The sequence below is a fragment of the Pseudopipra pipra genome, chromosome 1, assembly GCF_036250125.1.
Source record: "Pseudopipra pipra isolate bDixPip1 chromosome 1, bDixPip1.hap1, whole genome shotgun sequence".
Taxonomy (NCBI): domain Eukaryota; kingdom Metazoa; phylum Chordata; class Aves; order Passeriformes; family Pipridae; genus Pseudopipra; species Pseudopipra pipra.
Genome location: NC_087549.1, coordinates 89236080 through 89258470, shown reverse-complemented (window position 1 = coordinate 89258470; position 22391 = coordinate 89236080). Strand labels below are relative to the sequence as shown.

At 39.7% G+C, this 22391-nt stretch overlaps 1 protein-coding gene across 1 annotated transcript in view; it reads left to right on the top strand.

Annotated features, from left to right (window-relative positions):
• The window catches only part of ELOVL2 (ELOVL fatty acid elongase 2), a 49642-nt gene continuing 27251 nt past the window's right edge, over positions 1–22391 (top strand). The window contains exon 1 of the mRNA XM_064664305.1: positions 1–204. Coding sequence (XP_064520375.1) covers positions 202–204 — 3 coding nt within the window. The 5' untranslated portion in view covers positions 1–201. The remainder of the gene's footprint in view (positions 205–22391) is intronic.

Here is a 22391-nt window from a genome sequence, read left to right as displayed (position 1 = left end):
GGTTGCTTCCCACCACCTCCCCATCCCTCCTCTTTGCTCTCCCGTCCCTCCCAACCTCGTGTCCGCCGGCAACCGGCGGGGGCGGGCTCGGCAGAGCCGGGGAGGAGGCGGTGCCTTATAGCGGGGGCTCGGGGGCCGCGCCTGCAGAGCTCTCCGAGCCCGGCGATACCCTGGACAGCGCCTCGCCGCCGCTCCGCCGCCATGGTGAGTGTCCCCCGCCCAGGGACCCTGCCCTGCGCTGCCCCCGGGGGTGATCGCACCCTGCGCCGCCTCCCCCCCCGCCACACATCGTGCCGGGGCTGGCTGCGAACGAGCCGCCTCTGCTCGCCGTGCCTCCCTGCCCCCCGCTCCGCCGCGGCCGGCAGAGAACCACCGCAGCCCCGCTGACATCCCTCCCTCCCTCCTCCCTCGCTGCTATCCCCACGCCGCATTCCCGGCGTGATTTTTCGGGGGGATAAGGGGGGATGCCCTTAAATGCCCCCCACCCCCACTCGGGTCGGGTGGAGCGGCGGTGAAGGGACTCTATAGGGAAGGGAGGAGGGACAGAGGGATGTTAGGGAGGGAGGAAGGATGGGAGAGGGAGCCCCGTGGGCACCCGCACAGCGCCGGCAACCGGGCGGCGTGCGGGGACAGGCACGTGGAGGAACGTGGTCGTGTGTGGAGGGAGGAATGGGAGGGAGCAAGAGGTGCGCAGCCCCTGAGCATCCATCCACCGGGGCCCCCCCTTCGCCCTGCCCCGTTTCTAGCAGGTGCATTTTCCTCTACCCTGAGGTGTGTTTGAGCATGTTACATAAACCGATTATTCCCGTTAATTTGTTATCTTAATAGAAGCTCTTGCATCAGTCATGCAGTCTGTAGTGGACCACTTTTTTTTTTTTCCATGTAATGAATGAACAATGGAGTTTTAGATTCCACTTCAGCATTTAAAAGAGTTAAAGTGGAACAACTAGTCACCTATTTAGCGAGCAAGACCATTTCCCCATAGCACATTGTGTCTTTGCAGTCATAGTAACTTGCCCAAAGGGGCTCATCCTGTTTTTAAACAGCAATGCGTTAAGCGTAATGCTGACTTTATATAGTAGGACAGTATCATACAGCTATTTTGCAGCCTTAAATTCTGAGGCACTTGGGGATGAATAATTTGACCAAGCTTATTGTATCAGAAGCTTGAGACATGATTGACAACAGAGCCTGGTTTTTCTTTTATATGGTTTAACAACAAAAATACTTTTTCCCCAAAAAAAGTCTTTGCATCATATATATTAAATTCTGCCTTTCTTGAATAAAAATCAGTTTGGACCCTCCCATACCCCCCCCAACAATCCAGACATAAATATTCAAATAGTCATTCCATGAATTAACTTCAGTCCTCTTCCTAACAGTTGTGTATCCACCTGCTGTCAGTGTGAATCTGTTCCTCCTATGTATTCTATTTGCCATCAACTCAGCCTTGGGACAATGGATATGAGAAGACCCTATTGAAAAAGACCTGAAATGGCACAGTAGTTTATGCTGCCTAAGCCCCCCACCATAACTTCCCACTACGTGGGAATTACTATGAATTACTATTTCTTATCAAGTAGGCTGGAACATAAACACAAAATCCATGACTAAATTACCACAGCTGCACAAAGCCTAAGTTAGTATCAGCCATTGGTAATGTCTTCCTTATGACAGAGGAAGAAGGTTACAAAGATACCTGGTGTTGCAGAAGATAATGTGTATTATTTATCAGGAATTGGTACAGCTAATATCCAGGTGCTCAGGAGTACTGATTCAACTGGAAAGTTAAAATACCCTGAACTAGTTAAAATATTTCATTTTGACTCCTTCCAGGACTGAGATGAAGTCAGTTATAGTAGTACCAATCAAGGAAACATTAGTTGGTAGCATAGGCACTGGCACTTTCGTACTAATGGAAATGATAGCTGAGACCTACCCTTAACCTGTTCTTCCTGGTTCTTAGAGCTGTTCAATTAACCTTGGCATTTTTCTTGAGGTGACTGGAAGCAATATCCAGAAACTGCCATTCAGAGCTACACATGGGTTTCTATTAGCAAATTTTGCTCTTCTGTATGTCCAGCAACCTTGGAGTTCAAGAGTTGCTGAGATTTCCCATATATAAAGGCATTCTGGAAGAAGAATTTCCAATTTGGAAAAATCCTTGAAGTGGTATAAAGGCTGAAGGTTGCTTTGGCTCTAAAACTTTGAAAGAGTGTCCTTGGAATAATAGCTCCTGAAACAAAAACCTGACCTATTGATGAAAAGTGTTGCAATGATGCTAATGCAGGGTTAAAAGTCACAGCACATCGATTTCTAGATGGACCTGGAGCTTGGGGGCAAGGGGTCACAGGGACATGGGAGGATACTAGCAAAGGTATCAGTAGCAAATGAGTGACAAACAGACTTTTGGCCCATATAGTGGGAACATGGATTAAGCCCTTCTCTAGTGGCATAGAAATAAGCAGGTGTGTGTTGCCAGTGTCCCTTAAACTCAACTGAGAGTTTCCTCAGCATCCTGGGTGTTAAATCACTATTATTTGCAGGAAGTAGCCTAAGGAAACTTTTTTTTTTTGAAACTTCATTTTGCTGAAGCAGCAAACCACTGCCATCATCAGGCATTAAGTATCTCCTCAGCATCCTCACTGTATGAGGGCAACCACAGTGGGGTGGTTCTTCTGTCTATGTAGTTCACTGCATCTCTACTTGCTCCAGTGAATCTAGGTCAAATTACACTGGCTCGGGATTTGGCTGCACCCTTGAACTTTAAACCGATTACACATTTTGATTTGTCAGTGTATTTTCCATGGGGTCAAAACCCACTTTTATGGAGCAAGAGAGTGTATAACCTTGCACAGTGCATGGCCACTAATACTTACAAAGAGGCTAGGTAACACTAAGGTAAGCATAAACATGAGAACAGTACAAAGCTGTGTTCAATAGGTTTCAGTGTCTGTACCTCTACAAGAATCCAGTTGTAGAGGGGTTATATAGACAGCAGCTAGAATATTTTTTTCATTTCCTTGAGAAATTTTCATACCCTTTGAGGTATTGTGACTTCCAAATCAACACAGAAAGACATCTAACTCTTTTTAAGCAGTCATAAGCTTCATGGCCACCATATCAGGATATGAAGCTTGATATGGGCATATACTGATTGCAGAACATACAGAAAGGGCCCTAGAGAGCAACAAATATCTCTTCTTTATTGACAGTAGCCAAAATAAATGCCTCTCTCATTGTCTATTAGTTAATTGCTCTGAACACTGCATGAAAGAGTATTGCAAAGAGCATATTCTAGCCCCTGAACAATGACATGCAAACTGGAAGAGAACATTTTTTTGGAGACAGAGATCAATCCAGCACAAATCCCTGGCTGACAGGAGAGCCAGTGCTACAGCATCCACAAGATCCCTCCGGCCCCATCAGAATGAAGAGGGAGCAGAGTTCAGCAACCCTGCCATTCAGACCCACAGCAGGAAGCCAGGGTTTTGTCAGCTGATGCAGAGTTAATAAGCTGTGAGAAAACATGCTGAGAAACAGCATATAGAACAGAAAAAGTAGACATAAGTACTTTTACAGAAACTCAAGAAGAGGCACTGAAGCCTTTTGCACATGGTGGAATTGATTAGAAAAATAAGCTTCTAGGAACTGAAGTCCAGTGTTTCATTTGCATAGTTAGTTATAGATATCTGCTTACCAAAACCTGCATGCTGCCTTTGGTGTTGATCCCTTTTATGTCTAAAGAATTTTATGATTCTTTAAGACTGATCATTGTATCTTCATTACAAGCAGTCTGACTTGTGAAAAACCCCACACTCCTATTATTTATCAGGCATTTGGTTTTACATTCCTTTAGTTTTATAGCATCTCTTGATTTTATTGAAGAAAAAATTAATCATATGCAAATACTTTAAAATTAAACCTCTGTCTCAATCAAAAGCTGGGGAAAAAAACCTTCGGTAGTATTTTCTCTAGGTATTAGTAAATTCCAAAGTAAGGTGAAAATAAAGGGTTGGTATATTCCCTGATCTAAGCCAACTTCAAGTATAAATAAATAGAGTAACTTCAGGTCAGAATTTTTCCTGATGCTTTCATGACACGTTATATGAGAGTTTTGTTAATCACTGCCTGTAAAACTGATTTAGGAACTGAGGCATTGATAAGCCTCATACAAACTGAGTCTGAAGTCTGTATTCAATGATAAAGTAAGTGCACAAGTGCAGCCTGGCTTGTAATTACAGAAGGTAATGGAGAAGGGAGGGTAATTAGGAGGATGAAACTAAGTATACCACTGGTTGTTCAGAGCCAGGAAGCTGCTGGGATGAGCCTGCCTTTTGAGGCAGTGATGGAAGGGCACAAGAAGGATTGCCCAGCTGTAACAAGAAGAAACACCCTGAGACCTGTAGCTTTGCCACATTTTAAATGCCACACTTCAGACTTTAAGTACATCAAATTTATCAGCCAATTTGTAAGTGCCTGGCAACAGTGCAGCTTGTAAATCCATTATCTACATATACCCTTCGTGGCTTGCTTTTATCATATGCTAAATACATGGGCCAAAATATCTAAGTGGCTGCATCTTTACCCATGGGACTGCTGCACAGCTGACAAGTAAAGTGGGATACGAAATGAAGTGAATATTAATGACTCCTTTAGGACAACTTATCTACCTAAATAACAGCAAAAGACACTTTAATTATTGAGGACTAGTTATGTTCAGATCTAGGAGGGAAAATAGAATTCCTTACATCTTCAAGAACATGACAATTAACATTATACTGGCATTAATACTGACACTATTCTGACTTGATGTCAGTCTAACAACAACTGAGTGATATTTTTACACATTACGTTCATCTAGCTTATGACTTTTAAGGTGCATTGCATTTCCTCTTCCTCTGTCAAAACTGAACATGATAAAATAGTAAAGGTCAGCTATCCCATGTGGAAGGAAATCAAACCCTCTCTGGCAGAAATTCGTATATGAAGAGGTGTAATTAGAGAATGAAAAAATTAAGATTGTTTTCATCATTGTTTGGAGACATTTTGATTTTTTCCCCCTTAAGAAGGACAGATATGGAAATGAAGCAAGAAATACTTCACATTCTGTGTCATCATTTGAAAGCCAGACACAGCAAGAATTGGAAGTAGGGTGACCAAGTTTTAAACAAATATCCTAAATCCAAGCATAAGGAACCACAACAAAACAGTTCTTCCCCTATTCTTAAAGGCCTCCTACAGTATGCTAGTCAGTAGTTACCATTCATGACACTTTGCAGCTAGCGAAGACAATGTGATACAGCAACCTAACAGGGGGATTGACTTACACACATGATAATAGGTCTACAGCTGTTGTTATTTCTCCTATTTGACAATAACTGATGCAGTTTACAGACATTTTGTATCTTTAGGGCCTTACCATGCAGGACAGTCATTAGCATTTTTATTTTGAGAAAAGTGTCAGTTTGAGTGTTTCCACGGACTAATGGGCTTAAGGGTCTTGGGCTTTAAAATTCCAGTTATGTGTGGATTAAACTCTAGGATACCTACTGTTGGGGCTAACAGAGAAAGGGAGCTAATTAGCTTGTGCACCCTCTTATCCTGTGCCAGCAGACGGTGCTCTGTTATTTGGATTCCATACACTTTTAAGAAGAGGTGTCCTTGGAGATCATTAGCCTGATTTAAGGTTTTAAAAGAGGTAAATTTAGAACTGTTTTGGAGGAGGAGACATAAGAGAACTTCCATACTGTCTTTTTTCTTCCTTATTAAACTTGAAAATCAACTGTCATTTTCTTTCCTCTCCTTGCACAATCTTCTTTAAATAAGACTGGAGTCCAAAGCATGAATTAGCATTTGAAATACAGGGTTTTGCCCTCGAGGATTTAAGGGAGAAATGGAAGAAAGAAAAAAAAAGTTAGGGACCAGTTAACAGAACAAGAAGACATTTTCCTCTTTAATTGTTTTTTTTGTATTCTCAAGTGACACTTTGGAAAACAGGCATCAGATTCTGTTTCTTTATTTCCCTATATTACGCTTGCATTTTTGCAGCCAGCTAGAAGTAAAAAAATACTTTGTTTCTTGCATTTTGCTGTGAGCATGGGTAAAACTGTTCCAAAATGCAAAGTGCCCTCAAACTGGCAGGGAATAAATGGTTGGCAAAGTTTTCGAGAGTGATTTCCGTGGCAGGGAATTGGCACATCTTTTGGTAAGGTGGTTCTGAATACTACTATCCACACCCGCTTTCTCTCCAACTGCTGGCTGCAGCCAGGCAAGTTACTTCTATTGCAGTTTAAAAGGTTAGTTGTGAGGTTATACAAGTTCTGCGTCTGCTAAAAGTTGGTATTTATGTCAGAACCATATTTCATTATGTACACAGTTTATTTTTTTCAGTGTCTGTCAAAAGTCCATGCAATTACAAGGGGAAAAAAACATGAAGTCTATTTTTACCTTTATATGCTTGTCAATCTATTATTCAGATCTCTTTATGTACTAAGTAGTTTAAACAATTTGCATCGTGACAGGCTACTCAAAATTCAAATGCTTATCTGATACGAAAAATATCCCATGCAATGCTTGTTATTACTACGCGCCTTCCTGGAGTAGCATTTCAGTGTTACTTTGCTGTTACACCAGAGACTGTACTGCGGTTTTAAATCTCAAAATTCTTACTTCTTACCTAGAAGTACCTTCTTACCTTGACTAGACTTCTCTTCAAGATGTATCTTTTATTACTGACAGAAGGCTGTGCATGAAGCCAGACAAAAACTCCATCTTTTCAAGTTTATGGAAAAAAAAAGAAAAATCAAAGACATAGAAAACAAGTGTATCAGAAACCAGTTCATATTAGTAAAGTGTTTATAGGTTCCTTTCTTCTTCCCAATTCCTACTGCTACTGAAAGCAGAAATGAAAGCTGTCTTCCAACCAGCAGTTATCATCACTCTCCAAAGAGTAGACACCTTACTTTCTGTAAGTTACCTAAGAAATCTTCTCCCAAAAATCAGGTCCTTCTACTGAAAAATGTGTTAGAAGAATGTGGATTCACCCTCAAAAGCACCCTTGGGAATTTTTCTTGTTCAAATACTGGAGCTATTGGCTTTATTTGGAAACTTGATGATTAAGAACCATGAGAAAGTATCATTGAATAAGTCCTTCCCCAGAACAAGACAAATCAAGTACATCACATCTTTAGTTTTACGGAATTCTTTTCAGTTTCCAAGGTTCTACCTTCTAGCAGAAGTTTAGTTACATATTCCTCTAAGATTTTTTTTTTTCTGATATATATCACAAGCATCACAGGATGTTCATGCTCCTCTTTGAAAGCTGAGATAGAGCTTGTGATTTCCTGGTACTGAAGCACATTTGAAACTTGGCTTTAAAACTGGCAATTTTTGCAACACAATAGAAAAAGTAGCATTTAGCTTTATTGCTCTGCAAAATACAAATAACTCTCCATTTCAGTGAAAACTGATATTGAAAACCTTTTGGGTTTAATACAGTTATTTCTTCCTTACTACTGGAGTCTTTATAAGCCTGCATTTTAATAGTATCTGCAAAACCCCTTGAAAGATAAAAGGCTAGATGAGAGTTATTTTGCTTACAATAACCTAAAGAAAAAGTAAAAAATATCCCTCATAACCTACCTTGGAGGAAAAAGCACCACTTTTTTTCCTCTTTTACATTTACTAAATTTGTAGAATAACTTTATTTCTAATCAGGTATCACTAAAATGTCCCCTCAGGACTACATCTAATGTATTTTTTTTCCACAAAATAATTTCTTTTCCATCAGTCAGGAAGTAATTTTCTTCTGTTTGCCAGACACCTTTGGGAGATGTCAGAATTCAGATCAGAAACTGTTTTGATGGAAAGGTGCAAAGTTCAAAGCCAAGACAGAGAGCAATGTCATGAGGAGAGGTGTAGAAAGGAACCAACGCAGCACTATCCCATTTTGCCTCTAGATGTGTGTTTTTGAGTTTAAAGGAGTGTGAGTATTTCAATATTCTGGCTCATTAAACCTCAAGTCTTGCTGAAATACGACATGTGTACTGCAAGCACTCAATAAACCTAACAACTCCTAACCACTCGGTAGGATAAGCAACATCCTGACCAGCTGGAAACAAGAAACCCAGACTAGTCCCCTAGTCTTCAGCAAATGTGGGTGTTCCTGTGCTCTTACTTCTTTTATAAAGGCGTCCTTTCACTGTTCCACCTCCAATCATGAATGGCATTGGTAAGAGACTGGTGTAAATGTGATTCTCAGCAGTTTTTGTTGAATGCAATAAAGTGGTTACTTAAGTGAAGAGGATACAATATTACTCGAGTAAAGATGTAATGTAAATTAACAATACTGAGCTAAATAACGAAGTATAAAGCAAAGTGAGATCATTAAATACCTATGACACTTCATTCATCAATCCAGAATTAGATGTGGTTTGAGAATTTGTTACCTGAAATGGTCTTGCACTTGACTCCATAAGCCAGTTTGGGATATATTTTGATCAATATAGAGTTGATCAGATCTTCAGGTTAATACTGTAGGTAACTGAGTTTAAATTATGAAGGAGAAATGTGCATAGTCAGAGTGAAGGGAGCTTTCAATTCAGTCAGAGCCCTCAAATAAGACAGTGCTTATACCTAGCTGGGAAAAGTACCAGAGGACATCTTCAGACATCACCTCCTGGTTTCTTTCTTAAAATCTTCCTGAAAGAAATAATTTGAACCAGATGGATTTTCTTTAAAAGCAGTGATACTTAAACAGAGATGTATATTTCTTGCTATAGTCTGTTTTGTAGGGGAAAGGTTCTTGTTGCTACTTTTTTGCCTGTAACATCTTAGTACTCTATGATATTTAATAACCGGATTTCCCATCATTAGCTTTGCCATTCTTTCAGATAGTACATTTTGCTGGCAAACAATTATTATCTGTCTAGTAATTAGTTTTTCTTCCCTTAGTTTTTAGGGGGTTTTCTTTTTGAGGATAGAAGCTTATCTGTCTTTAGGGTTATCTTTGAGGTACTGAAACTTAAATCAGCTGCAGGTGCCATCAATGCTGCTTCTAACTTCTCCTGAAAAACAAATGTATTTATTATATTTGCTTGTAAGAAGTTGTCATCTCTTCAGATAGTTATTCCCAAGAGCACACATCTGATGCAAAGTAAGAAGTGATGCTTATCCTTCTTGGAAACCTGAGCTCGTGAGGATATTCGTTTTCTGGAAAGTGGTATTTGATCAGTGCCTGTGATGTATATCAGGTCCCAGATAGTTCAAGCTGACCTTGCCAGCAACTCTGTTTTCCCCCCTGCCAGCTATCTGTCCACTACAGAACAGCACTGAACCTCATTGATACTTAACTGTGAAGGGAACCAAATTTCTTCCACATGACCTCTATCTCTATATTAGGTTGTTTCTTCGAAGAATCAATTAATAATTCAGTCAGTCCAGGTGGATGTGACAGTCACTGCAGTGCAGCACTCTCATGTAGATGTTATGTCACATGGAAATTACCAACTTCGATGGCACTTGATTTTACAGGTCAGCTTAGGCTGATCCTACCAGATGATCTTCCTGAATAATGAAGAAAGCTAGCTGTGTGAAAAGCTTCCACCAAGGAAGCCTTCTAATATTGGACATTAATGATCCTTGTGGGTCCCTTCCAATTCAGAATATTCTGAATCAATCAATCAATTTCGTACAATCACAAAGACAGAAAATGTATCGCAAGACCAGCAATAGCCACTGAAGCACTGGATGTCTTCTAGTCACATTTTCTTTACATAATATTGATATTGCGACATGCTTATCCTTTAGAATTTTTCTGGGTTTACTTTTCTTCTTTCAATCAGCAGTTACTGGTAAATGATATCTAGCATGAAATGATAAATTAGAAGATAAACGTCTATTACAACTCATAAGCTTGAAATCTGTTTGATTTAAAATTTAATGTACAGATTTTAGAAGCAGATATTTTTACCTAAAACTCCATGTTTCTTTCCCAGACTGATTTATACTCCTAACAACCTAATTGAAAAGCTTCCTGTACTGAGTTTTGTGCCCGCATTTGTCACACAGCAGTTCGACTGTTTTGTACGTGGCTAATGACCTCGAAGTGAAATTGAAAGGCTTTGCATGTGTTGGAAGATTAAGGCTGAAACCTTAGAAGCTGGGATGTGAACTCTCTAATCCTCAGCAGCATGCTACAAACACCTCCCCCTCTTCCATTCTTTTCCTTCCCCTTTTTTCCACTTACATCCTTATAAATAGCTCAGGACAGGACCTATCCATTTGGGTAGCAACTACAAGAAATGGTGCAGCAAACGACTGCTAACCAAGAAAAACCATTTCTCTAGTGGGCAAAAGAACACAGCTGGATTTCCTTCATCCAAACTATGAGAACAAGAACAAATCTGTAAGCTGAGTGCTGTTAATTTTAAGGATGTGGCTAAAGCAGGCTACAACATGACCTATCTTACCAGTCTCTGCGCAGAGAGCAACAGCAAGAAACCACACACACACATACACACATACCTGCACATAACCTGCAGCATTGTGCTACCTTGCCAGATTCCTTCATTCCATGTTTTGAAGAGAAGTTAAAAGACAAGGGCTCCACTCCCAGCCGTGTGTCCAGTGAGTCTGGATAAGGGGACTGTTACATCCATACGGAGCTCCTTTGATCTCTCCAGCAGCCAGCACAATATATACCCATACATGTCAGGCTATAATTATGCTATGAACGTGCCCCCTCGTAAATCTCCTGCTTCTTCCAGGTCCATTCCCATGTGGCAAGAGAATGGGAATAGTATTAGAATGTACTAGTTTATACCTTGTATAATTCAACAACTTGAGCAGGTTACACAGAGTATGTATCAGGGTAGGTACTTAGCCTAGTTTGACTAAATGTTCATAGATGCAATTTTTCACTATGGAAATACAGCTGGGCAGAATTCATCTCAGTAGTTTTACATAAGGATTAAATAAGACAGTCAGTGGAGTATCTGGGAGAAAAAGTGAACACGTAGGCATTAATATAGACATGCTTTTGTGGGTTTTAATCCCACTTGTTCCTTTCTGGGATTTCTGAATTTACAGAAGTCAGTAAAAAACCTTAATTTACAGGTATTCTTTTTAAATATAATTCTAGTTTTACTGTTACAGTGAAAAGCTTGAAAGTATGACTGTAACTTCTAGAGCGTGTGAATTTATGGAAAAAAGAACTTGGTGGATTAGCTCAGTAAAAATGAAGGACAGAGGGAGTTTGATTGGGGAATCTATACTAAAGAAGTCACTACAAAAGCCAGCCAAGGATATGAACACCTGTCTGCTCCTGTTTCAGCTGTGCCAGCTCCCAGTCACACAGCACCATTCCTTTGCTGCAGGTCATTGTCCTGCATGACTCCTCAAGTGAACTTGGCATCACATATTTTAAGAGCTCCTGCTTGGATAGTTTCAATTAACCAGAGTCACTTTGTCTGTACCAGCACTGCCAATAGCTCTGCAGGGACATTCCCAGTCCAGGGGAAGCACAGATGAGAAGCCAGTGCAGAATCCAACTCTCCAGCCAGTACAGTGGCTCTCGTGATGCCTAAAATGCAACAGATCTTTAGTTCTGATTTAGTTTATGTTTATAAGGAGTTCAGGGCAGTTAAATAACTGCATCAACTGGAGGTGGTTTTGCTCACGAGGATGAATGTATTTTCAGGACTATTATTTTTTCTGAAAAAATAAGGTATCCTATGTTATAATTTTTCTATTACTCCTAGAAGTTTTTATATTTAAAACAAGCTTCTGTACACAATGTGTTGCTATTACAATTTTAAAATACTTCAGGAGTACAAAATTAATAGTAGTGAACTTCAGAAATTCATAACACATTGACTATATGTACAGTACAGAATTAAGTGATGCAAAAATATGTGCTGCATTTCTTCATTTTCTTACATATAGTACCTGTAGCATTATCTATATTAGAAGTGCGTTCTACCTCATATGTGCTGACTAGGTGACTTTGATATTGGTTTGAAACAGGTGTTAATTACATGTCTGTATAAAGCTGTCAGTTTTTCTAACAGCACTCACAGTTTTCCTTTTTCAATATATGGTCTACAGGCTGTATTCAATCTTCTGCCACTCTTGTCCTTAGCAAAAGTGTGTCTATAAAGGGAATTAGCACTGCAGGAAAAAGTCTGAATTAAGCAATTATTTAGTTAATATTTTACAAGTTGAGTTTCTGACTTAGAGTTTTCTGAAGGGCTGCTGACAACTGTCTGTTGAAGAATGCAAGATATTAAAAAAACCCTAAGGCTTTATTTAATTTTTATATGCTTACATTTTAATACTTTATTTTAATTTAATTTCTTGTCTTTTAAAGGGAAAACCACACAGCCCTAGTTTTAAGTCTGCCTAGACAAACCAGAAATGCTACCCATGCAGGTTTTCTGACACACCTGCCTTGTCTCCCCCACCAGCAGGCGAGCACCCTCCAGCACTCGTATGAACTGTTTAACAAACTCAGGCAAAACAACCGTTCAGTCAGGGAGAGCCCCAGTCAGAGAGCACATTTTACAAAATCCTTTTTGATCCTCCCTGCCTGTATCAGGAGGGGCAGGCAGTCCCTCGCACATTAATCCGCGCCGTGGGGACACAGTGTTACGTTGCAGACATTTGGGACTGTGACCAAGAAACCTACTTCTTCTGCATAGAGTGCCCTTTGTCTTCCTGTACTGCCAGACTTGTGGGAAAAACCACAGCTCTTGCTTCTGGTTTTTTTTTGGGAAGTTTTGTTTTGTTCTGGTTTTGGGGTTTTTTTAAGGTTCTTTGTCCAACAAGCCATGAGATCATGTGCAGAGTCTTAGGATCTCCTATTCATCTTAGATATTTAAGTTTGTTACAGTAGAAAATTAAGAGATTTACACAGTACTAGAAAGGGTATGTTGTCAGTTTGTCTCTGTTTATTTCTCAAGAAAAACAGTCAAATGTGTATACCAAATACAAAATAAATCCCTGCATGCATTATACTGACTTATGAAATCAGCTTCTCAGCAGCGACAATATCTATCTGCAAGTAATGAGAAAAACAAAATTATCAGGATGTGGCATACTGAGAAAACTGAGCTGCCTTGTAAGCTTGTTGCTGTAATTCTCCCCCACCATTACATTTGCTTCTTGTGCCATCTAGTATATTTATTGTATGTATCTAAATGTAGGATCTGAGTTCTTTGCTGCAAAAACTGTGTAGTTGCATAAGTGGCATAGTTTGGGCAAACACTCTATACCCAGCTACATATCTGGGGAATATTCAGTTCCAAAACCAAATCATCTGGTAAATCTGAAGCCTTAAAAGTGTAACTATCCTCCTTTGTCTTGGTAGAATTGTTTTCCTGTGCTTCTCAGAGTGCACCTATTTTCTTGCTCTTATATAATGAGAAGTTGTATACTGCTTCTTCACCACATAGTTTGGCTAGGCATCCCTTCCCAAGTCTAGTTGTTTGGAAGTAGGTATGTTAAGCTGTGCAGGCTTTCCTCTTGCTGATGTAAAATTAATTCTGACACTGATCTGCCTTCCCAGTGCCTTGTAAAGTCAACAAGAGCTGAACAGACCATTGAGAAAACAACCACAACAAAATTAACCTCTCTCTAAAAAAACTCATTGGGGTTCTTTGCTTGTAACTTTAAGACCTTTCTGCTCCAGAGGGAACTTTCTGTCATTCAAGCTGGAATCAGTTCCCGAGGATTGTTGCTTTGCCTGAGAAATGGATTTATTCACTCAGGCTATTAGAAGGAGGCAGAATTTTTATCTACTCTTTCATTTTTAACTGATTTCCTTTTTGTTTATTCCCTCACAGTCGTATATTCTTGTCATATCATCACTGACTCCATCTCAGGTCATTCTGTCATTTTAAATCTGACTGTTAGAGCAGAGGAAAAATGAGGTCAGTAGTTGCTACCATTTTCTTGGGAACTGACAGGCCACATCTGAGGTCTCCCCAGAGAAATCTTCTTTAATTACAAGTTAAGCTGATGTTCCCCCGTGTAGCAGGTAGAATTGAGCAGGATTACTTTTAAAAGGATTGCAGTGATCTGCTTTGATAACAGTTTCATTTTGAAATTCTGATAACAAGCAAGAGGATGGATTATAAATATATGGTGTACACACATAAATAAGAGTGTACACAACTGATACATACTGCAAATTGGGCCACAGTAGCCACCCTTCCTTTTCACTCTTCTTTTAAAGCCATATAAGTTTTATTTTAAGCACTGCAATTGGCATGTATTATTTTAGTAATTATTTAATATGATTGCAAAGAACAGATCAAAAAAAAAAAAGTTTTTTGGAATTAGTGGAAGGGAAATAATGCAAGCAGTGATTCCAGAAAGGGAATTTTTCATCTTGGAGACACTGTGACCCTCAGCCAGGATCAAGCAATGAAAAATGTGTAATGGACTGAATGCTTTCAAGTACTTAAATTATGGATAGATTTTGGGAAACCAAGTAAATATTAATGGATTCTTATACCACTTTTATTCTAACCCATGCAGTTGTAGTACAGAAACCTTCCAAATTCCTTTTCCTTGTACTTAAAAAAAAAGTCCGAAGAGCTGATTAATTTTGCAAAAGCAGTTTATCTCACAATGATATATGTTCTGACAATAGCGTGACAGGTGAAATACATCTTGCCTCATTTTATGTGAGAAATTAATATTTTCTATGATTCCTAGCAGGTTGTATAGTCCAGAAACAAAGACTGGTATCTACAATGTTTTCATTAAAATTCTTCTGCCTCTTTGTGCTTACTCACCTTTGGTATTGATGGTGTTTCAACTTTATTTGAATCCTGACAGAATCCATAAAGCAGATATTCCTCGACCTAGGTCCTTACTCCCATGTGTGGGATGAGCAGGCTTAGCACGAAGCAGGACTACAAAAGCAAGTGAAAATAGACCTCTTATTAAACAAAATAAAAAACCCTAAAGCAGAAGGAGCCTAAATATTAGTGCCATTTATCCAGAAGTGAAAAGTCTGGAGTATGTTAGCTCAGCTGAAAACAGCTCAAACTCCCATTTCCTATGGGAGTCACCAATCATCAACGCACAACTGAAAAAGCTTGAGAGAAAAATGTTTCTCTGGAGTTTCCGGCTTGTAAAGGCCTGCCACACAGAATTGAGGTGCTCACACAGTGCCTGATTCTGACAGCAACCCCCAAAGCCAGGCAATCCATTTTCATGAGTTTTACACAAAGTAAAATGCTGCACAACTCACTCTGCAAATACAACTGCACTAAAGCAGTACATGCTCATGTTTGGGCTTTCTTCATGTATTATAATTTGGCAGTATGAGGTAGAACTTGCCATTCTACTTCACTAAAGCTAAAACCTAGCATTTTCAGAGAGCCACAAGAGCTGGGATACTTAGTGAAACCTTACAGTATCAAGAGTTAAAACTCAGTCTTTTTGGAGGGAGAAGAAAAAGAAAGCACAGTATTTTTTGTTAGGAAGAGAGAAGAAAAACATAAACACAAAGCTTTTACGGTTTGATCTTCATTTTGTATCATAATTTTTAGAAAGGCAAGTGTTAGGAATGTCCAAAAGTAAATTTTTTTTTTCCTTTTAATGCATTGGGTTGTTATCTATCACTTTTTCCAAAACCACCTTATGTGTGAGAAAATTTTATCATTCCCTAAGCTGTTGTTTCAGAGAAGCATTGCAGCAGCAGAAGCACGGGTTGCCTATAGATTCACACTTGTAAAACCCAAGAAAAAAATCAGCACTGAGGGTGGATATTACAGCTGTAGATGAGACACATTACAGCTGGTGTGAGGTGTGCGCCTGTGCTGCAGTTATGACCATGAGCAGGATGGGGCGCAGGCGTGTTTTGGGGAAGATCAAGCACAGCTCATCTCCTTGGGTCACTCTCCCACTCTGAGGTGACCAGCTGAAGCCTTGCTTGGAGCTCAGAAAGCATGTACGTGCTGTTTTGGGGGCAATGAGCAAGCTCACCAGAGGGCTCTGCTTCCTCAGTGTGAGTGGGTGCAAGTACCACATGGGCAGCAAGGCAAAGGCTCTGCCTTTAATAGGCCACTGTTTCTCTTAATGCTCTCTGTGAATAATACTCAAAGAGCTGCAAGATGCTGAAGGAAGGGGTTGTTAAGCAAGCCATGTCCTCTGACTCATATGGAGGCCACCCAAACTCGCACTCCACAGAGGAAGATGTGGAAGTTTCTCAACATTGAAGTGTCAAAGTCATCTGCTTCCCTTTCACCAGAAGGAAAGATAACACAGGAACAGATACTGAAGGATGGGTTGGCTTTCTGCCACTAGCTGCTTTAACAGAAAATGGGAATTAAGTTAGGAGAGGTCTGTGCCAAGTCCCTTCTGGCCTTGCTCTTTTCTGTGGAAGCCTCTATCTGCCCGTGGAGCTGTTGTTTTGACTCTCTGGTGTTTCTCCACTGTGGACAATGACAGGGGATGTTTCCTGTGTTCACAGTTCCTATTGCTTTAATATTCCAATCTGATTTGGGAGTGGAAACACCCACAGAAAGTACCTTTAGCACAAGTGGAACTGTATAAAAGTGACATTATTCACCAGAAACACATGGAGTCCACAGGGATACTTGCCAAAACACCAGTTTCTAACCCCCCAAAGAGCAGAGGTATATATTTTCAAGAGGAAAGCTTTCCCCTTTGAGCAACCTGGTCTACTGGAAGGTTCCTGCCTATGGCAGGGAAGTTGGAACTAAATGATCTTTAAGGTCAAACTACTCGATCTAAATTGAACTCATATCTGACATCTTTTTATGACTTTCTTAACTGCTTGGGCTGACACATCCCTCTAAATTTTTGAGAGTAGTCAGACATCACCAGTATCAAAGAAAAGGGAAAAATTGGAACCAAAGTCATTCATCTCAACATCTGGATTCTAGTCCCTGCTCAGACATATACTAAAGTATTTCTTAAGGAGACAAGCTGTAGTTGAAGAAATAAATTCTGAAGTTAACTGCTAGTCTAAGGCTCAGGGCAGATTCAGAATACAGGCTGAAAGTCCACTGACAGATTAAACAGAGAGTAGGTGTGAATGCTGGTGTCCCAGGCACACCTAGCATGCTGGCTGCTGCTTGTATCCTGGTACCACTTTCTTATCTTGTCTGTGTTCGCAAGGGGAAATACTTGTGTAGGTACCCAGCTTCGGAAACACTTTCTGGCTGTGCGTTGCAAGCAGAGGCAGGCAGCCACAGCTGCTTAGTTACCACCCTCCAGAAAGGGAGCTCCTGTGCCCTCTCCAAGTGCATGTCTGCACGGAGCAGCAGGAAGTCAGGTAGCCAGGTCTTGTGCCTTGAATAGTGAGCTTACACATCTCACTTGGGACCACACAGCTCAAGACACTTCAGCATCATGAACCACAACACTATGCTCCAGACCTCTTTGAAGATTTAACTCTTCCTTGCAAAATCTGTTTGAGTAGAGAGAACACAGAACTAAAAATGAAGACGAAATTAAAGAAATTCAGTTTGCCCATGTAAGTAGCGTCTTTTAGCATGCTGCTGGTAACTTAGGCAATCAAATCAGTCAAATGTTCTGCTTCGGGTTTGGTGCAAATACTGCTGCCAGCCTCCTGCTTCTCAGCAGGCACTGCTGAACTCTGTGGTAAAATTCCTCTGAACAGCAATAAGGTAACAGAACCTTAAATCAAGCCACCTAGACAGCCCAAATGCCATAACTTTTGAAGATAAAATCTCTGGCTACATTTAGCTGTGTCTTTCCATGTTTACCAAACTTCACATCCTTCCATTCATTTTTCATATCAGAAATTGCTAGCCAGTCTTCTTGTTGTGGAATCCACTGAAAACTGCATTTTCTTGCAGGTCGTGTAACCTGAGCAGCTACTGAGGGAAAACCAGCAAGGCTCCCTTTCCTTTCCCTTATCTTTTCACTCTCAGTAACACCTTCATCAACTCATCTCTGTCTTCAGCGACTAAATCAGTGCAAGAGAAGGTGTTCAGCACTTCTGGCTGTAATCCTTGTTCAAACAGCTGTTCTCAATTCCCTCTAGAGAAAACCAGCCTATTTGATGCTTCAGTTCCCCCACCAATTTGCTCTGTCAGACCTGGAAGCTACCAGCCTCACATAGGATGCCAACCTGCAGTCAGTCTTTTCCAAACACATGCAAAAATAACTGTCAGCTGCAAAGATATTGTCCTTTTTGTCACAAAAAATGCTACATTTGATAATATCTATTGGAAAATATCCATACATTTGCATATATGTATGCAAGCTTTAGCCATGGAATGAATCATATATTGCATGGTATGAAAAATTAATAGGAATAAAATATGATCTGGGTGAAAAACACTGAAAATCAAATAAATTGTTTTCAGATCAGACATGGGTCTCACTGAAATCTTTTAGAAATACTATGTATTTCTAAAATATAAATAGTTCTATTCTGTGTTATCTTCAAAGCTACTTTTGAAATCTTTAACATAATTTACTGACCACAGTAAGAACATCTTTCTTTCCTGGAATGCTTACAGTTTATTGTGAAAGCCTTTAGAAGAAATAGGAAGAGAAAAGAAGCATGCAAAGGCCATTCATTTTTTCTTTTCTGTGCTAAAGCTAGAACAGCTTTCTTTTGTTTTTTGTTTTTTCTTCCACCATACCATATTTTCAGATATTTTTGTGTTACATTAAAAGGTATTACACAATTTGCATTTCCAAAACAAAGATACACATCTCTCTTTTCTTGAAATTCTAAAAGAATTACTATATATTTAGATGGAGTCACCTGTAGTTCTTTTTCTTAGCTGTTCTTGACCATTTTCTGCAAAATAGGAGCATTATGAAACATTTTTCGCGTATTATACAGGCACATTTCCAGACTCAGTCCACTAGGAGAACTTTCTTGCTGCAGTTTGTGTATAATAATTCATGAACAGGTGCTTTCTTTAGAGATATTTTTACACATATTTACCCTACAGATGTAACACAAAAATCACTAGCAATAAAGATGACGAAAACCTTAAGGGTTGTCTGAAGCAATCTGTGGTGGAGAATTGTCCCCTGTCGTACATCTTTGTTCCAGAGTAATTTTAAATGCTCCAAGCAATAAAAAGATAAACAATTTCTTTTATAAGCAATTCTAGGTTTTACTTTGAGTTCCCTCTGCTTCATTTCATCCACTATTTCAGCCATTCTGGAGCCAACGCTACAGTTTCTGAAAACTTCTTTAATATTTGTATATTTAAACATGTGCAGGCAGGCATCTAAAATCAGTTTCTTTAAAAGTGCTGGTAAATTCGGAATAATTCGAGTACTTCTCAGTCGCTGACTATTTACAGAGCAGAACTCTTCAGGAAATTAAGGAAAAAACGCCATTGAAATAATAAAAATTGTATATATTGTATATATTTTCTATCAGGGTTGTTTAAAATATTACAGTTGCTTCCAGAAGCTGTATTGGAGAGCAGAGGCTGGCACCCACTTCCATTTTTTCTTTGAAGCCTAAAATGAGATCTCGTTTTGTACAGAGTATTGTGATTTCTGTGTAGCTGTATAAGAACAAGTAACCCATTGTCTTGGATTTTTGAGACACTGAATGACATGTAAGGCTTTTGAATGAAAAAATAAAAAACAGTAATACAAATGGTTTCCAGACAGCATAAATGAGATTGAATGCAGTTTACGCATCTGTAGGAAGTTTATTTCAGAAAGCTTTTTTGTGTTTCCATTGGATCCAGATAGCCTGGTTTTTAGAGCTATATAAAGAGAAACTTAAATCACTTGAAGCAGTCTTTTCAGTGGGCAGTAGACAATACCTAATAACAGAATGTTGGTATTTTGAGAAATCAGAGGTATTTTGGACAAATCAAAGGTGTTTTGATATTTGCACTGTTTAGATAGCTGTTACCTAATTTTTACATAGGTCATACTACTTTTACTAAAACGACTAGAAAACCAGTAGACATCGGTCTCTCAATGAAGACCAACACTAACAAAGATATATAAACATAGAACAAGAACTGATATATTTTTTACATACCTGATGACTTTGAAATTATGTTTCAAGTGCAGTAGCATAAAATATTAATTCACTTACGTGCACTGTGCTACTTATTCACCTATTTACATTTCTGTGCAAAAATACTGAAACTCTGTTGCTTTATCACCATTGGCATTATGCTCCCTCCCCATCTTTCCATTTGGGTGATTTGATTTGCTCAGACAACCTAATGTCTTTCTTATAATTTTGGGTAAATAGATCTTCCACAAATCTGTCCAAAATCCTGCCAAAATGCTAGCATTGCTAATGCCCAGGGCAATGTCCTGTACAAAAGAAGAAACATCATAAGAGACATGATAATCTTTAGCCTTGTAACCCAAATACCTTCATTGATAAAGGCTATTACAGTGATTTGCCAGAGAGAAGTGAGTTGTCTGAGCATGTAAATTTGTTCAGACTGGTTTTATTTGCTTTTCTTTAGCAATATGACAGATCATGTTGAGCAACACATTTACATCTGATCTGCCCACAGGGGCTATTAAGGACATATTCTAAACTCCAGAAATACAGTATAGACTCTTGTAGCAATGTTGACAAGAAGGTGACAAGACTGCTTATACAAAATTACCTACCCTTTTTAAAGTAAGAACTATTCTTTTCCAAACTATTAACACTAGTACTAGGTATATAAACAAATGTATTTTCTTTAACAATCTTGCAAATCACTATCTTGTAAATCTCTATTTTTCTTCCCTTAAACTAAGATAAGTTGTAAAAAAATTGAAAGAGAGGCTAAGTCTGGGACATTCTTAAGAAGTTTATTTGTTTCTCTGTGGTACCTCCTAGAAAAATTTGTAATCTCCAATTATGAAAAAAAGTAAACCAGGCACTGAATTATAGTGCTAATTTAAGTAGATGGGATCAGGGCTGTCAGCTGGTGCAAGTCCCCACTGTGTCATTTAAGCACACTTATGAGGAGGTAGATTTCACTTCAGAAGTGCTCATCTACTCAGCACGCTGTCTGCTCATCCTAGCCAGGTGTAAGAGGTCAACTGTCACAAGTTGGATCAATTAAAACAGTAACCTATGCAAAAAGGAGTCTTGCTGTATTTTGCAGATGACACCAAGTTGGGTGGGAGTGTTGATCTGCTTGTGGGCAGGAGGGCTCTGCAGGGGGATCTGAGAGGCCTGAATCGATGGGCTGAGGCCGATGGTATGGGGTTCAACAAGGCCCATGCAGTTTGCAGGCTTGGGGCAGAGTGACTGGAAAGCTGCCCAGCGGAAAAGGACCTAGACTGGTCGACAGCTGGCTGAACGAGAGCCAGCAGTGAGCCCAGGTGGCCAAGAAGGCCAAAGGCATCATGGCTTGTATCACCAATAGTCTGGCCAGCAGAACTAGGTCAGTGATTGTCCTCCTGTACTTGGCACTGGTGAGGCCACACCTCAAATCCTGTGTTCAGTTTTGGGTCCCTCACTACAAGAATGACATTGAGATGCCGGAGTGTGCCCAGAGAACGGCAACAAAACTGGGGAAGTGTCTGGAGCATAAGTCTGATGAGGAACAGCAGAAGGAGCTGGGGTTGTTTAGCCTGGAGAAAAGGAAACTCAAGGGAGACTTTGTTCTTTACAGCTACGTGAAAGGAGGTTGTAGCAAGGGGGGGGTCAGTCTCTTCTCCTAGGTAACAAGCAACAGGACAAGAGGAAATGGCCTCAAGTTGTGTCAGAGGAGATTTAGACTGAGTATTAGGAAAAATTTCTTCACTGGAAGGGTTGTCAAGCACAGGCTACCCAGGTAAATGGTTTTGCCACTATCCCTGGCGGTATTTAAAAGACATGTAAATGTATGTAGGGACATGGTCTAGTAGTGAACTCGGCAGTGTGGGGTTAATGGTTGTACTCAATGACCTAGAAGGTCCTTTCCAACTGAAACAATTCTATGATTCCTTTTTTTTCTTTAACATCTTCCTTCTGCTCTTTCTTTTTTAATACTTGAATTCCTCCATCTAAGTGCTAGATGCACTGATTTCAATTTCAATGCAACTGAGAGTAGTTTTCTCTACAATATTTTAATATGAAAGGAATATACTTTTTTTTACTTTTTTACTTTGTTCTTGACATGTATGATTTGTTTATATACTGTAAGCATGAAAGCAGGTAGCTTTGTATACTCATTCCTACAACTCACTTGAATCCATTACAGTATTTTTAACAAAGCAGTCTGTTAAGTCTAACCACAAAACCATCAAGCACAGGAGTAGCTCTGTTTCAAATAGCTGAAGCAGGTGGGCACATCACAGCATTTCCCAAACAGCAGTGTCTTCATCGTGAAATAACAGCAGAGCAACTGCATAGCTTGAGGATGTAAAAATGGCAGCAGACTGTTTGCCCAAGTCTG